The sequence below is a fragment of the Nanorana parkeri genome, unplaced genomic scaffold, assembly GCF_000935625.1.
Source record: "Nanorana parkeri isolate BGI_ZX_2015 unplaced genomic scaffold, ASM93562v1 scaffold544, whole genome shotgun sequence".
In the NCBI taxonomy this organism is placed as follows: domain Eukaryota; kingdom Metazoa; phylum Chordata; class Amphibia; order Anura; family Dicroglossidae; genus Nanorana; species Nanorana parkeri.
This window is the reverse complement of record NW_017306812.1, coordinates 1014915-1031705: the sequence shown is the minus strand read 5'-3', so window position 1 is coordinate 1031705 and position 16791 is coordinate 1014915. Positions and strand designations below refer to the sequence as shown.

The following is a 16791-nucleotide window of genomic DNA, read 5'->3' as shown; positions in this document are numbered from 1 at the left end:
CTGCATTTTAAATTGTATAAACCCCACAAAATGGAACATATATATATACTGTACATCATACTGTATATATCGCAGCTGACAGTCCTTAGATATGTAGGTTGCATTAGTTTTGGAGGAGAACTGTTGTAACCCTGAGCATTAGTGTGTTATGACTACAAAACACCACTCATCATCTCTATAACATAGAGTGGATGAGTTCTATAGTTTTGTCCAGTTAACCGCTGCAAAGTGAACAGGAAGTTATCAGCTCACTGGATTTCTGGCAGGATCAGCGGGTATTTTTTTTTTGCACTTATCGAACATATCCCTGGTGATCCCACCATGAAAGGCCATGTTCAGTCACTTCCTGTTATAGGGTGACAAATCCTGTATACTAATAATAATAAGCAGCCGTGCAGACACAAATTGCGAAGCCACTGTTGTGATCAGGAAGCCAGTCCAGAGCAATGATATGAAGCCAACGCAGGAGCAGTGGCGTCACAAGGCGCACCCGGGTGACACCATTGCAGGGTTGACACCAAAATGACTGACAGTCATTTTGGTGTCACCCCCTCTAAAAAGTCGGGCACTCGGTCATGGACCGAGAGCCCGACAGGAGAGAGGGGGACACCCGGCGGCATACTTCATCCCCCGGGTGAACGTCCCCTCCTCTCTGCCGGCATCCATCACCCGCGATGACGACACCGGGTGACAACCGGCCACGGGACGCCCCTGCACAGGAGTGAGTGCATGTAGACAGAAAGTGACTAAAAGATCAGGAGATCAGCAGCACGGAGATGCAACTAAAGATGAAATAAAAGGGAAAGCGATATTTGGTAATATAAAGCCAGTTGTGTATGACATACAGCGCTACAGCAATGAAAGAGAGAAGCTGATTGGCTGCAGTGCAAATCGGCTCCAGATTTTGTCTGCGCCAGCTTTGATAAATACCCCCATTGTGTTTTAGTGCTTGTTCACACGACGTCTGGATTGTTTTCGGACCAGATCCGTGCGCTCCTGCACCCAAAATGCATCCCAATGTCTCCCTATGTGTTTTATGGGCTACAGTTCTCACGTGCGCAGTCCGTTCTGGACAGAGAAAATACTGCATGGCACATTTTGTCTGGTCCGGATATGGCCCGGAAACGCACGAACGCGTCAAAAATGCAACGAAAACACACCGCACTGCAGCTTACATACTGACAGCTTCACTCAATTTTTTATTTTACTGGAACACGTCAAAAACGCACTGCACGCATAGCACCGCGTCTGCAGATCTGCTCCGGATCTGGACCAGAAAAACGTGTGAACAAGCCCTTAGGCACAAATTAAAGGAGAACTATGAGTTGAGTGCTTTTCACTCACCTCATAGTTCTAGCCGACCTGTGACAATGAGACTGTCACAGGTCTGCTCAGTAGATCGGGAGGTGAGCGAACACATCACTCACCTCTCGATCCTGTCACGGCTCTCTGCCGTGACAGGGGAGGGACTGGGGGAGGGGGCGGGTACAGCTGGCTCTGCCTTTAGATAGGCAGAGCCAGCTCTCAGTCATGCAGCTGGGCGGATCTCGGCACAATTGTCGGGATCCGCTTCAGCTGCGGCGTCTCAGTATACCGCGAGCAGCATATACTCGCGGTATACTGCGGCGTTTCAGTATACCGCGAGCTACAGCTCGCAGTATACTGAGCCTAGGGTGACGGGAGGACGCTAGTTTGTGTCCTCCCGTTACCCTAAGGAGAACTATGAGGAAAAGCCTTAACCCCATAGTTCTCCTTTAAGCCCGTTTATTACATCTGGGATTCCATTCAAAAGGAGGTCTGGTCGAAATTTTAAGGGCTTTGGAATTAAATTAGTCGACAGAATGATGACATCATCAAATGTCCTGATGAGCAATTTTTTTAAATTTCGAATGGAAGTGCGAATGAAATCCTCCTGGTATATGGCCCGTTTATCTGTTAGTATATCGGCAATTTTGATTTCAGTGTGATTACATATGATCAGATGAAAACACAAACTGTCTAATTCCTGGTATGCAAAAAGACAAAGATTCCTCGACGTACACTTGCCCATTCCATTCATTCCTGGGAGTCTTCCCCTCTGCTGGAGTCAGCTGCAGGCACATGGCTTCTTCTACTGTATGATGTGTACATGGCCCTCCAGCCTAGACAGGCCAGTGCATACCAATCACTGGGGGCCGACAAAAGCTTTCGAAGGGCCCAAGAATAGATATTTACCAAATACCTTTCAGAATTCCAGAGACGGGCCAAATGTTTCTTTAAAAATATTTAGTTTTTCAGGATCACTCATGTTAGTAATCGAGGACCATTCCCAGAAACAAAGCTGCCAGGAGTGACGGCTTGGTTTTATTTATGGGAGGTATAAATAGCAGGATTTGTATTTAATACCATAAAAATATAAGTAAAAATAGAGAAAAGGAATGTGGCAGGCACATTGGAGTCGTCCATGTCCTAGTTTGAACAGAGTTTGTCAAACGTTGTTCAGTTGCGCAACCGTTTAAAGGTCCGTTCATACCAGACACAGTGCGTTCTGGCCCGGGACGCGCTGGATCGCATTGCAGCCGGCTCAGTTTGTTGTAGGCCGGGAGGTGACGTTGCGGTCCATTGAACTCAATGGCACCGTAGCCACGCCCTCTGGCCGCAATGCGATCGGTCGCACGAGAAAGCAAGGCCTTGCAGCATTTTTTGTGACCGGACCGGAACACAGGCACGCGTTCTTGTGAGGCCAATTGCATTGCGGGCAGAGGGTGTGGCTGCGTTGCCATTCACTTCAATGCACCGCCCGCCCCACAACAAAGTGAGCCGACCGCAATACGGTCCAGTGCGTTCCGGCCGAAACGTACTGTGTCTGGTGTGAATGGGCCCTAAAAGAATACAAAATCTCGAGGCACCCCAGTCTAAACAAAAAAAAAAAAGATGTGTGGCTCCTTTAAAATCCATACCAGATACTTATCCTAGATAGGGATCTGGTTTGATTTTAAGGTGGAACCCCATGCAAATACACAAAAAAGAGGGGTTACCCCTTCAACTCAGAATCTCCCCTTTCACATCAGGGGCCCCATTCACCTCATAGTCCCCCTTTCACATCAGAGTCCCCCCTCCACATCAGAAGCCCCCCTTCACATCAGAAGCCCCCCTTTCACATCAGAAGCCCCCTTTCACATCAGAAGTCCCTTTCACATCAGAAGTCCCACCTTCACATAAGGAGCCCCTCTTTCACATCAGAAGTCCCCCCTTCACTTTAGAAGCACCATTTTCACATCAGAAACCCCTTTCACATCAGAATTCCCCGTTCACACGAGGAGCCCCTCTTTCACATCAGAAGCCCCCTTCACATCAGAAGCCCCCCTTTCACACCAGGGACCCCCTTTCACATCAGGAGCCCCCTTCACATGAGAAGCCTACCTTACATTAGGAGCCCACTTTTTATTAAGCCTCCTCTTTCACATCAGGAGCCCCCTTTACTTCAGAGTCCCCATTTCACATTGTTAGCCTTTGTCACATTAAAGCCCCCCTATTTTATATCAGAGTCCCTCATTACTCAGGATCCCCCCTCTATCAAATAATGAGCTCCATAACATCAGATGCCTCCCTTCACATCAGGAATCCCCTTTACATTAGAAGCCACTAATTTCACATTAGAACTCCACCCCCCTGCCCCCCTTTCACATCATAGTCCACCCTTCACATCAGAGCCCCCCTTTCTTATCCGAGTCCCCCCTCTTTTACATCAGAGTTCCCCTTTTCACATCCTCAGCCCCCACTTCACCATTTCTACCATAGCATCAGGATCTGCGGCTGCAGCAGCATGGCAACTATTGGGAGGTAGAGAAGGCCTGAACGGAGGCGAGCGTCCATCCTCTTCTGAAGGGTTCCCATCCTTCCTGGATTAGCTTCATTCATTTCCATGGTGCAGGTGGGCAGATGTCACAGTGGAAAAATGGCCAGCAGCAGGACAATTTTAATGAGCAAGGCTAGGCCCAAAGGTACCAGAGACAAAACAAAGGAGCTGGGATTTTACTTCAAGAATAACATACTGGGTGTGTATACAGTGCAAGTGTGTCAGGATTCAATCAAGCAATTGGCTTTCCCTTTTATTTGGTGTCCAAGGGCCTGGGTCTTTTGGGTTCACCTTATAGTACAGTGTATAAATAGCAGTGTATAGGAGTATATGTGCTGCAGTCTATAGGAGTAAAGCTGGAGTGTAGAGAGGTATAGGAGCCTATAGGAGCTGGAGTCTAAAGGGAGTATAGGAGCTGGGAGTCTATAGGGGTATAGGAATCTACAGGAGTATAGGAGTCTGGAGTCTATAGGAGTATAGGAATCTATAAGAGTATAGAAGTCTATTGGAATATATGAGTCTGGAGACTATAGGAGTAATGCTGGAGTCTATAGAAGTATAGGAGTCTATAGGAGTATAGGAATCTATAAGAGTAAAGAAGTCTATAGGAGTCTGGAGACCAAAAGATTAACACTGGAGTCTATAGAAGTATAGGGGTCTGGAGTCTATAGAAATCTATAAGAGTATAAAAGTCTATAGGAGTTTGGAGTCTGGAGACTATAGGAGTAACGCTGGAGTCTTTAGAAGTATAGGAGCCTATAGGAGTATAGAAGCTGAAGTCAATAGAAGTATAGGTGGCTATAGGTGTATAGGAATCTACAGGAGTATAGGAGTCTGGAGTCTTTAGGAGTATAGGAATCTATAGGAGTATATGAGCTGGAGTCTATAGGAGTATAGGAGGCTATAGGTATATAGGAATCTATAGGAGTCTGGAGTCTTTAGGAGTCTGGAGTCTTTAGGAGTATAGGAATCTATAAGAGTGTAGAAGTCTACTGGAGCATAGGAGTCTGGAGTCTATAGGAGTATAGGAATATATACCGGTAGGAGTCTGGAGTCTTTAGGATTATAGGAATCTATAAGAGTATAGAAGTCTATAGGAGTAGAGCTGGAGTCTATAGAAGTATAGGAGCCTATAAGAATAATGGAGTTTAGAGGAATGTAGGAATCTATAGGAGTAGAGCTGGAGTCTACAGGTGAAACTCGAATAAAGCAAAAGTAATTGCAGTAAGTGCTGCAAAAGGGGCCCAAACCAAGTACATATGCATGCTTGTACTTTTCAGAGGTCCGATATTGTTCTATGTACAATCCTTGTTTTATTGATTGCATGTAATAATCTACTTTTTTGAGGTTGTGGATTTGGGGTTCTTGGGGTTTTCATGAGCTGTAAGCCATAATCATCACAATTATGACAAATCACGGCTTGAATTATCTTGCTTTGCATGTAATGAGTCTATCTCATATATTAGTTTCACCTTTTAGTTGCATTAGTGAAATAAATGAACTTTGCACGATATTCTAATTATTCGAGTTTCACCTGTATAGAAGTATAGGAGCCTATAGGAGTGAGTCTAAAGGAATATAGGAATCTATAGGAGTATTGGAGTCTATAGGAATAAGAATCTATAAGAATATAGTAGTCTATAGGAGTAGAGCTGGAGTCTATAGAGGTTTTAGGAGCCTATAGGAGTATAGGAGCGGGTCTAGAGGAATATAGGAATCTATAGGAGTCTATAAGAATATAGGAGTTCTGGTTGACTGCTATAGGCAATCTCTGGGGAAGGGGGTATATTCCCCGAAACACGTCAGCTAGCAAAGCAGCTTTGTGTGGCGTCTGCCATGTACCATTCATTCAGTGATTACCATGCGAGTAGTATTTTATGTCAGCTTGTATGTTCATTGATTAATAAACGGTAATACACGAGGACAAGTCGCTGTCTGTTTGTTTGGCTGCTATAGGCAGTAATAACACTTTAACTCAGCATATCTTTAATACGCGAGGCTCAGTGCGGTCTGACTGATAAAAACTGATGAAGACTTTTTTTCATGATGGAAACTGTTTTACAATACAGATAATTTGATACTGACCTTTGACCACCATATCTGCAGTATTAGTCATTTTAGCATTTCTCACAGGCAGCTGTGTAGAAGATAAAACTGATGACTTTGCTTCGCCACTTTCATCTTCCTAAAATCAGTTCTTTTTAGTTTTGCCGTGCTCAGATATTTGTTGTTTGTCACTTTGAAACTGTTGAACTTTTTACAGGTTTTGATGACGGTGACAAACGCCCACAGACACACAGAACCCAGAAGTAGCTTAGAATGACCCTGGCGCTATATAAAGCCTGAATAATAATAATAAAATGAAGTCTCCCTGTAAGAGAGGATGATATGTACTTAGGTGGCCCTTATGTTTAAACTCCGAGGCAAGGCTGATGCCCGGCAGGTATTTGACATTCAGGAGCTCATTCACAGCAACCGTACGCTAAAATGCTCCATTTTTAGTGTGTGGCTGGCATCTGCTGGGTGACAACAGTGTGCAGAGGAGTCTTGCTTTATTATGCAAAACCATGGAATGCGATGTATTATATTTCAGGAATCTGGTGGATATGTGATTGGCCAACATGTGATTTGGCGAGCTTTGCCCTTTTACCTATTTGCATTATACATAGAGCAAATGCAGGCAGAAGCTGGCTGGTAAATGTTGTTGAATAGCACTTGGACGATTGGCTGTTTAGGGCTTATTCACAGGGGTGCACATCCGTACGGCATGCACACCCATGCAGAGTCCTGCTCCAGGGAGGGACAAGTGCGGCATGTAATTGCGTGCAGCCGGCTGTACATCCCTATGGGAGGACAACTGGCCCATCAAATCCTTTTGAAATATACTAGAGTATTAGATAATGTAGATGGAGTGAAACCCCTATCAATTTATTTGCTGCCTGTGTCCCCCTGGAGAGATTCGCTTCACTTCCTGTCTTGGCGACACAACAGGAAATAAGGCAATCACTCTAAACTGAACAGAATTCCCAAAAACGTTGTCACTAGAACAGTTGTTACCATTGGAGGATTTTCCCTCACCTCTTGCCCTGGTAACAACTCTTAAAGGTTGGGGTTCCTCTCATTCTCTGCCCCATGACAGAGGTCACCAGGACAAAGGGTGAATCTCCCCAGTGTGTACAACCTCAGCACTCCAGCTGTGGTAAAAATACAAATCCAATCATGCCTCCGCATCTGGGAGTTATTCTGGTGCCTGCCAGAGTCTTGCAAGGCCTTATGGGACTTGTAGTTCATCAACAGCTGCCGGGGTTGCCTACCCTTTTCTGATCCCTCGCTACTCTTTCCAAAAATAAAAACAAAAAATCCACTTTAAGGGACATATTTAAAGACAGTTTCACCAGACATTCACTGCAGGTGAACCTTGCATATGTTGTAAATGACAGTTATTGATTCACCGTTCAGTGAATGTTTGGTGAAAGTCTCATTCACGGCTTTAGAAATATGCCCCTATTTGTTCCTTCCTCCTTCAGCTTTAGTGTTAAATTAAAGCTAGATTAAAGCTGAGCTCCGGGGAAAATTCAATACTGCCTTTGCAGTGTGCCGCCTCCAAACTGCAAGGGTTAAATGCTCAATTTTTGTCTAGGGTAGCAGTAAAAAGCAGCTTTCTTTCCTTATACCTCCTCTCTTCTCCTCCTGTGACCGGTCCCTCATTGTCCCTTTTCTTTGGTGTTCTGCTGCTCAAAGGCACTCTGACCTCATCATGAGAAATCCAAGACCTTATAGTTGTCACTAGAACAGGAAAGGAGAAAAAATCTTCCAGTGGGGATGCCTTTTCTGGTGACAACTGAAATTCCCCTTGCTTTATACTGATTTCCTATCACTTCTTGTTGCGTCTACCCAGAGAGGAAGGATTAACTTGCCACAAACTTGTGGCAAGGCTAAATTGTAATTATTTCTAACTTGCTGCACACATTCCTGGCAAGTTGCAGAACATTCGCAGCACAAGTTCTAGTTGACACTTTTTGAATTTGTAGCAAATTTGCTCGGCAAGTCTACAGCAAGAGTCCTGCAGGTCTTAGCAAGAGCTCTGCAAGTGTACAGCACTTTTGCAAATAGGTTTGCCACCTGGACAGCCCAGTTTTTGAGTCCTGTGTCCAGGTTTCAGGCCAGCTGACACCCGGACACAAGACACTAAGTGCCGGAACTTTACATTTTTTGCCAGATGCGGCTACCTGAGGTCCTATGCTTGCTGCGGACCTTGGCAGCCTTCCTGTAAGACGCAGGTGCCTGTAAATATCTCTGTGTTCCTGACACCATGCTGCCCACCCCTGGACCCCTGGTGAGACACCGCAAAGCCCACACAGCACTCCTGAAAGCCTGCATAGCCCACCTGAGACCCTACACAGCCACCTGAGAGCCCGCATCGTCCACCTGAGAGCCTACATAGCCCACCTGAGACACTACAAAGCCACCTGAGAGCCCGCATAGTCCACCTGAGAGCTTGCATAGCCCACCTGAGAACCCGCATAGTCCACCTGAGAGCCCGCATAGCCCACCTTAGAGTCCGCACAGCCCACCTTAGAGTCCGCACAGCCCACTTTAGAGTCAGCACAGCCACCTGAACATTGCTGCATGTAGCACTAAAGTGTTTGGGTTTCACTTGAAGAAAAGGTGGCAACCCTATTTACAAAGCACGTTGATCTGGAGACTTGCAATGCAGACTTGCTGTAACTGTGCAACAAATATGTGAAGCTTGGCAAGTCTAGCAATAATTTGGCAAGTCATTTTCAAACTTGCAGCTCAATTGCTTGCTATCTGGGTACAGGACTGTAAGTGAAAGGAAATCCCCCTCAATGACAAACAGATGGGGAAAAAATGAACCACAAGAAGTTCCAACCACTCCTTACTCTATCCCAAACATAAAGAAACATTTGACTATACATACAGTTCATAAATTTTGGGGTTAATTTATAAAAGTTATAGGAATTTCCTATGGGTGCCAGTGCTAAGTAAACCCTGGTAAAACTTTTATAAATGAAACCCTTTAATCTATACAGGTCAGCTAAAGCCAGCTTCAGAAATGGGCAGCTGAAAATAGCCCAGCTGTGCCAAATGTATCCTCTCACCCAGGAAGTAGCAAATTATAGAAAAAAATAATCCTTTTTATTTCTATCTTTACATTCTCAAGTCAAAGTCAACAACAGAATAACAGATAATAAAGCAGATAAAAGTAATAATAACATCACCAAGTCTAATAAATCCGAATGATTGCACAACCTTTAAATAAGTATCTCCTGTGGTCCCCAAGTCCTCTGTACATGCCGCACCCTGACCTTAGCGCTGAGCCACAAATCTCAGTCTTTGCGTGTACACCAAGTCCGCTATGTACAACGCCAGGTTGATGTGGGTGAAAATGGTGACCACCAGTTGGCTGTCCCATGGGCACCTTCCCCAGTAACATCGCTGTGGTCTGGTCGGCGACCCGTATTTTGTGTCGAAGCAGAAAACGGGCCATATAACAGAAGCGCTCATGTACATCAGTATCGCAATCACCGTATAGATCACCACGAAGCGTTCAAAGGGGCAGCGCAGCGTCGCCGCCCGTCCGGTGATGTTGAGGACGATCACCACCACGGTCAACACAAAGCAAAAACTATACACGGCCACGCACCACTGAGTGGCCACGTACCTCTTGTACTGGCTTTCCGTGGCCAGAGCTCCGAATATCACGCAAGCCACGAAGGCCTGGACCACCTTTAGGAGCCCCGCCGCCGTCGCCATGTAGCTGCAGGGCATGCCGGGCTTGGCGCGGGTCAAGAACACTTCTGTGGCGTAGACCAGGAACAAAAACCCAGCGCAGATGCTGACCCCCAGCCGGTGGTTCCTGGTGACGCATTCAGCGGACGAACAGTTCAAAGTGACGAAGTAGAGCGGGTAGATGACGCAGGCCGTGAGGGTCATGAGGGAAGCCAGCATGGCAAAGGCAGCGGTGAAGTTCCCCCAGGAGAGGTTGCGGAGGCAGGACTGCAGCCGGGTGAAGTCGCAGATGACGATGAGGGTGGTGACCGCAAAACAGAAGCACCACACGAAGACACAGAAGGTTCCATAGGCTGCGCTGAACCCAGCACGGTGGAGGACCAGGCTGAAGGTGGTGCATCCGAGCAACAGCTGGAGCAAGCGGACCATCCCTACTTTGGACCACACGGCCTGGACATTCAGATAAGGTCCTCCTGAATGGTCCATCTTTGGCTGCAGAACTGATGAGGTTCCTGGTCTCCGGGCTCCTCTACCAGTCCGTGTCCGTCACTGTGCTGGTCACCTCCAGAATGACTGTATGACAGCGCAGAGATCCTCCGAGCATATTCTGTGTATAAATAGGAGGCAGTATTTATAGTGTTGGACGAAGTTCAGAACAGGCCCTTCGAGAGGTTGAGATGGTTTCCCTTACAGACAAGCACATTCCATAAAGTCCACCTGTCACAGCTCTCAAATACTTCAAGTGGGATAATGATCTCAGACTGTCACAAACTAGAACACAGAGGATTACCAGGGGGCAGAATCCAAAACAAGCGTCACATCAGAGATGGCACGGCTCTGGATAATTTTGGGTGGAAGAGAATTTCAGGAATTTTGGACCGGAGAAATGTAAACATATATATATTTATATTATTAGGGCTGTGCAAATTAACGATTCATTTCTCGATTAATCGGTAATCTTTTTGTTTTTTATTTTTAAATACTCGGTAGTATTTTATTTTTAAATACTCGGCTTCCGGGAGTCCCATCGGAGATCCGGTGACGTCACGGACATCGCCGTCACCGGACTCCTCCCTCCTTCCCCAAGTGACTTCATCGGCTAACGGCCGGTGAGTTTGACCAAGAAACTTTCTGCACGAGCGCCAGCCAAGGCATTGGCCTATACACATACAGCACAGCAATGAAGTAATAAAATGAACTAGGATCACACTAATCCAGCACGTTATTATTCTTAATTGCCCCACTCATGCGGCGGCCATATTGAGTGGGGCACGTGAGAATAATAACGTGCTGGATTAGTGTGATCCTAGTTCATTTTATTACTTCATTGCTGTGCTGTATGTGTATAGGCCAATGTAGTTGGATCTATATGTGCATTATAATTAATCGATTACATTTTTTTTCGATTAATCGAACACGAAAATTTTAATCAGTAACAGCCCTAATTGTATTTGTATATATATATATATATTACACATTACACACTGCATTTTTGTCTTTTTTGACATCTTGTCTCCTGGACTAATACGGCTTACCCATTTATATTGCACTATATATTGCACTATATATATATATATATTTTTTTTTTGGGAGGGCATCCTTTTCTGAATCGCAGGTGGAGTACTGATATGTGAAATGTTTTCTATATAGGTACGGTATGTATTACATGGCAGCACAGTGGCTTAGCCATTAACACTTTCAGCACTGGGGGTCCCCGGTTCGAATCCCGGTGAAGACACTTCAGTTTGCATGTTCTCCCTGTTCTTGCAGGGGCGTCGTCCAGGTACTTCGGTTTCCTCCCATACCCCAAAGACATGCTGGAAGGTTAAATGTGGGCCGATGTGCTGCGCTTGGTTGTGTGTGGTTCACTTATTATCTAAAAATGTGTAACATGTGAAGTTCTCAAACATCGTCAACTTAGTAAACTTAATACACGTAATAACTTAATACGGTGCCAGTGGTCAGAACCTTGTGTCAGTTATATGTTTGAATGCAATGTGTGATTTAAATAAGTAATGAGTGATCCTGAGTGTAAAAAATTGGATAGATGTATATATATGTGTGTTGTCGTATAAAGAGAGTTATACTGTAAAAGGATGAATGCGTAAAAATATATAAAGTGTGGTTTGAACGAGTGAATTAATAACGTCTGGCATTCAGTGGTGCTAATCACTTGTTTAAACAGCCGAGGCTACAAACCAGTGTACAAAAAATCCTTATAAAACCACGTCTACTAAGAATATAAATAAAATCGTGCATATATAATATATAAAAATTGTATAAACGAGGGATTCTGAACAAAAATCTAATATACTCCAAACGGCATTGGAGATCCAGAGGATAGAGAAAGGAAAAAAGAAGACATCAGAAGGAAGAAAGGGGAGGTGTGCTCTCTTTCTACTCCAAAGTGCGTTTTAGATATAAAGGAATGGCATGAACTTCCTAATCCTGGAGCCACTTTGTATCAAAGTGTCTATACATCAACAGGAAGGTTCATTGGCTCCCGTCTAAATTGGCCCTAGTATGTGAGATAGGGACCTTAGATTGTAAGCTGCTTTATGGCAGCGACCCATGTGATTGTACCGTATGTAAAGCACTGTGTAAATTGATGGTGATGCATAGACACCTGTAATAAATATGTAGGCATGTATTGCATGGTGGCTCAGTGGTTAGCAGCACTGGGGGGTCCCCAGTTCAAATCTCAGTCAGAACTCTTATCTGCATGGAGTCTGCATTTTCTCCCTGTCCTTTCATGGGTTTCCTCCCACACGTAAAAAACATGATGGCCAAGTGACTTTTTTTTTTTTCTTGCCACAGCAACAACGCAGGTGTTGGCCACTACTGCACGGTTCACAATGAATGACCATTGAGCGATGCCCTGTAGTAACATGCGTTACCGCAACACAGTAGTCTGAATGGGCCCTTAAATCGGAAGTGTATAAAAACGCTCCCCCGGAGCTTTTAGCCACATTGTGCCAGTATGCACCGCACATTATGGCAGGCTTACCTGCCAATGCGACCTACTCTAGCGCTGTGACGTCAGAGTTCTCCTCCCACGCCGACACTTTCATCTCCGTCCTAGTCTTCTCGGTTTGATGTCTTTGGCTGCTTGATTGGCCAGGGGCCAAATGAGAACTCCCGCACATGCGTACAGGAGTTACTTTGTCTCGGCGAGGAATTCTGCCAAGACTGTGCACAGAGCTGCGTGTGCATGGCTCATTGTGCAGAAACAAACAAAACAAAAAATGCTGACAGGCACCACCTTTCTCATGTCTGTCAGCATTTTTTGTTTTGTTTGTTTCTCCACAATGAGCCATGCACACGCAGCTCTGTGCACAGTCTTGGCAGACTGTGCACATTTTACTTCCACTTTAAGGATGAAAGATTTTAGGATTCATGAATCAGAGTAGTGACACCTTTGCTGCCTTCTCCCTCCATATGGTGCAGTTTGGAGGTTTCAATCAGAGACAGAGTGTCTGATTGAAACAACTGTGCTGTTGCCGTAGATAACCCACACTGCTCAGATATTACCAATAGTTCCTACAATGGTTCAATAATAAAAGTTTCCGAATAGGTGTATCAGAAAATTAATTTGTATACATTCTAGGGTTAAAAAACCAAATAGCAGTTAGTGATTGAACATTGTTCAGTCTCTGTGCAAGATGTCCTAATGGGCAAATCAATGGTTAGACGTAGTCTGGCTAGCCCATCTCTTGAGCCCTTTTCAGACGTGACTTGAGTACCCTGACCCTTTTTAGATATATAGTAGGTCAGGCACCCAGATATCTTTTCAGATGTGGATTGGGTACCTCTACGCTTTTCAGACACGAGACGTGCACCCTAACCACATCTCTGCCAGGCAGCACAGCCAGGAGGGTGACACCACTTCTCTGTAAGTTAAGGAATAGAGTGGTGTCAGCCTCTGGCAGAGGCACGTGAACTACAAATGTGGCTGAACAGATTGCCAATACTTTGACATATACGATTGTTCACCTATGTGTATTTAAACATTTCGACATTCTGCCTGTCATTCTGCTTTGAGAATATTGACACTTTTGCATAAACTCCTTTGTGACTGGATCTCTTTAATAAAAAGTGTTGGAACTTCTTGCACCGCCTCACAGAGAAACACAAGCACACAGTCTGATATGCATGCTGCACATGGCTTGGATAAAACAGGAAGGAAACCGCACCTTTAATTCTCTACATTATTCAATACAACAGAGTATATACCATAGATATAACAGAACTTATAAACGCTGCCATCTAGTGACCGGAATTGTATACTGCAGAAGTTGTTGCTATAAAAACAGAATAATGTGTATTCTAACAAAAAGAAAAAAGTCAAAGAATACAAGACACACAGGATGGAAAGTTCTCCTTTTTTATTTGAGGGAATAGTTTCCATGATACAGGACATGCAGGTTCTATTTACAACTGTACACGGGGCAGCTCTCCTGCCCTCATTCATAAATAGGATTTACAAACTCCAATAAATAACACGGCTCCCCCACAAACGAGGTTTGTTTGCTTAGGTTTTATAAAAAATATATCTTACAAAAAAAAGTACCTAAAAATGTATCCCCTATAGTTCTTGCAGACTAAAAAAAGTCACTATACAGAAGGGTACCTCCTGGTCATCGCATGCAAGCCTGTATTTACCAAGGCAAAAGGGCAGCAAGGATCATGTACAAAAGTAACTGCACATGTGCGTGTACCGTATATGTGTGCTGCCAACCAATCCGACGCCTTCTTTCATTTAAGACGCCCTAGAGAAAGGCAGAGGGAGTCCAGATGGTTGCATCCTGTGCCTCGCGAATGAAAAGCCAGTCCTAAGCAACCAATCAGGTGTAACGTTTCACTGATATTGCCAAACCAAACTACAGAAGGCTGAAATCCAATTGGTTGGTATGGGTTGCATGTTCTTTAAATTTCTTAATTGGTTCTGTTTGAGAAGAAAACACAGCAGCGGCCGCCATCGCCAGCACCAAAAATTGCAGCACCGTTTTATATTTTAGATGGCGGTAAAATTTGTTTTTCCCTGTGGAGGTACAATGTCTCCTTCCTCTCTACAAATCTTCCCTATTACATCAGCATGAGGATGTGGAGCGGCCATGGGGGAAACCAGCAATCCAGCTGACACATGGGCCTACATTTAACCCCCATGGCCACTCTGCATCCAGAGAAAAAAAATCTTCATCAGGGAGGGGGGTCAGTGAAGGAGAAGTACAGTAAAAAAAATAGATTTTTTTTTAAGATCACCCCAGGCATACAGTTGTATTAAAGTTATTGATGAGGAGGGTAGGGTAGAGATGGAGCTGCTGTGCTTTCTTTTAAAAAAGGGTTACTATCCCTTATAGCCCAACTCCAGCCAAATTATTGGTTGCAGCCTCACTCAAGTTTGGCTAAATGTGTCCCTATTAGGGAAATTTCTCCTCACTTCCTGCCAGGACAGGAAGTGATAGGAAATGTCTCCAATGGGGATACAGACAAGAATATATATATATTTTTTTAGCAGAGCAGGGAAGGGTTAGATGTGGGGTAGGCAACCTCAGCAGTCAAGCGGTGGTGAAATTACCGATCCCATCATGCTTCTGGGACTCCTGCTTGTGGCTGTCCAAGTCCTACAATGCCTCATGGGACTTCTAGTTCCAGAACAGTTTGGATTACCAAGGTTACCTTCCCCTAGGTTAGAAACTTGACACTGAAGTTTTTTTTACAGCTGCCTGTAGCTTTCTGTCAGAGTTCCCCATTTCACTCTGTCCGAGTGAAATGGGGAACCACACTTCCATTTCCTGTATGGGCATCTCAAGGACAGGAAATGGAGTCAGACAGAAATAAAAATACTAACATTTTTTACTACTACTTTTTTTTATCCATAAATGAAAAAAACACATTGGCTGGAGTTGGGGGGGGGGGGTTTAAAACAAATATTCAATTATTTGCCAACTGGGTCTCATGGCTTCTGGAGGTCAGAACCAGAGCGGAGATGGGAGGAGAAATAACCCTCAAATAAGACCCGAATACTGACCACTTTTTCTCATTTGCTGTCCTCAAATGGAAAAACCTCAGCTAATTGGATCCCATTCCCCTTAGGCCTCATTCACACTGTAATCGGCCGGCACGTACAGCTCCGTGCTGCATGCAGGGCCGAACCGAGCAGGTCCTGCGTGTGATTAGTACGCAGCCCCTGTCCTTCTCTATGGGACTACGCGGCTGTACGCCCCCTATGCTCACCTCAAGTGCAGGTCCGTAGGGGTGAGCGTTTCCTGGCTCGGACGCAGACAGGCTCCATCCCGTCAGCGTACGAGTACGCTCACCAGCACCTAAGTGCAGGGCGGGTGAGCGTAGGGTGGCCTACGGCCGCTTAGTCCCATAGAGAAGGGCGGGGGCTGCGTACTAAATCACACACAGCACCTGTCCTTCCCGGGAGCAGCTCGGTACGGCCGTGCACGCAGCACAGAGCTGTACGTGCAGGCCGATTACAGTGTGAAGGAGGCCTTACCATGAAACGGACCTTTTTATAATCCCCATACTCATGAACCTTTGACCCCAGTACTTCGCTTCCTCATAAGAATCTTTAACATTTCCTTTCACAATCAATTTTTCTTGCCAAGATCAGATATTGTCATTCCTGTAGCCCTCAATTTCTTTAAAAGGGCAGATAAACCTTAAATACAATACAAGTTTAAGTTGGGTAGATCTACAACTATGTGAGAGTTTACCTATGTGTCCATTTGTTGAGATATTGGTCATTAGGATTAATTCCCAAATCTAAAACACACAAGGATAAGGATACTTCTTTAAAAAAAAATGGGAGGGACAGTTATTTTTAGCTTAAAACAAAAAAGGAGTTAAAATTAAGGATCCTTATCCTAAAGCTTGATGAATTGAGGCGATTGGGTTTTGTGTGTGCTCTTTTGGGGGCCCATTAACACCAGCAGTACGCTGCAATGGACCTGAGCCCAATGCATCTGTTAAGAACCAGCCCTATTGCTCAGTCCACAATTTCAGGCTAAGATAGGCAGGCTCGTCAAGAAGTCCAAGCCAAAAAATTTTCTCAATCTTCTGATAAGCTCTTAAACATGTAGACACACACAAAAATTGTAAAGTAGGTTTACCGGCCCTTTAAGTCACTCTTACACTTCCTGTTAAAAAGGACCCCTCCCATAAATATACCCCCCTCCCTCTGAATAATG

The 16791-nt window shown here is 44.8% G+C and overlaps 1 protein-coding gene and 1 long non-coding RNA gene across 2 annotated transcripts in view; one reads left to right on the top strand and one right to left on the bottom strand.

The window, feature by feature from the left end:
* LOC108791323 overlaps nucleotides 1-11254 on the top strand; it is a 21281-nt gene extending 10027 nt beyond the window's left edge. Inside the window, exons 2-3 of the long non-coding RNA XR_001941498.1 lie at nucleotides 5434-5440; nucleotides 11243-11254. This is a non-coding gene — a long non-coding RNA (uncharacterized LOC108791323). The remainder of the gene's footprint in view (nucleotides 1-5433; nucleotides 5441-11242) is intronic.
* MYADML2 (myeloid associated differentiation marker like 2) lies at nucleotides 9170-10078 on the bottom strand. Its single transcript, XM_018561780.1, has one exon. It carries the CDS (start codon nucleotides 10076-10078, stop codon nucleotides 9170-9172), a length of 909 nt encoding a protein of 302 aa, XP_018417282.1.
* Nucleotides 11255-16791: the final 5537 nt, after the last annotated feature.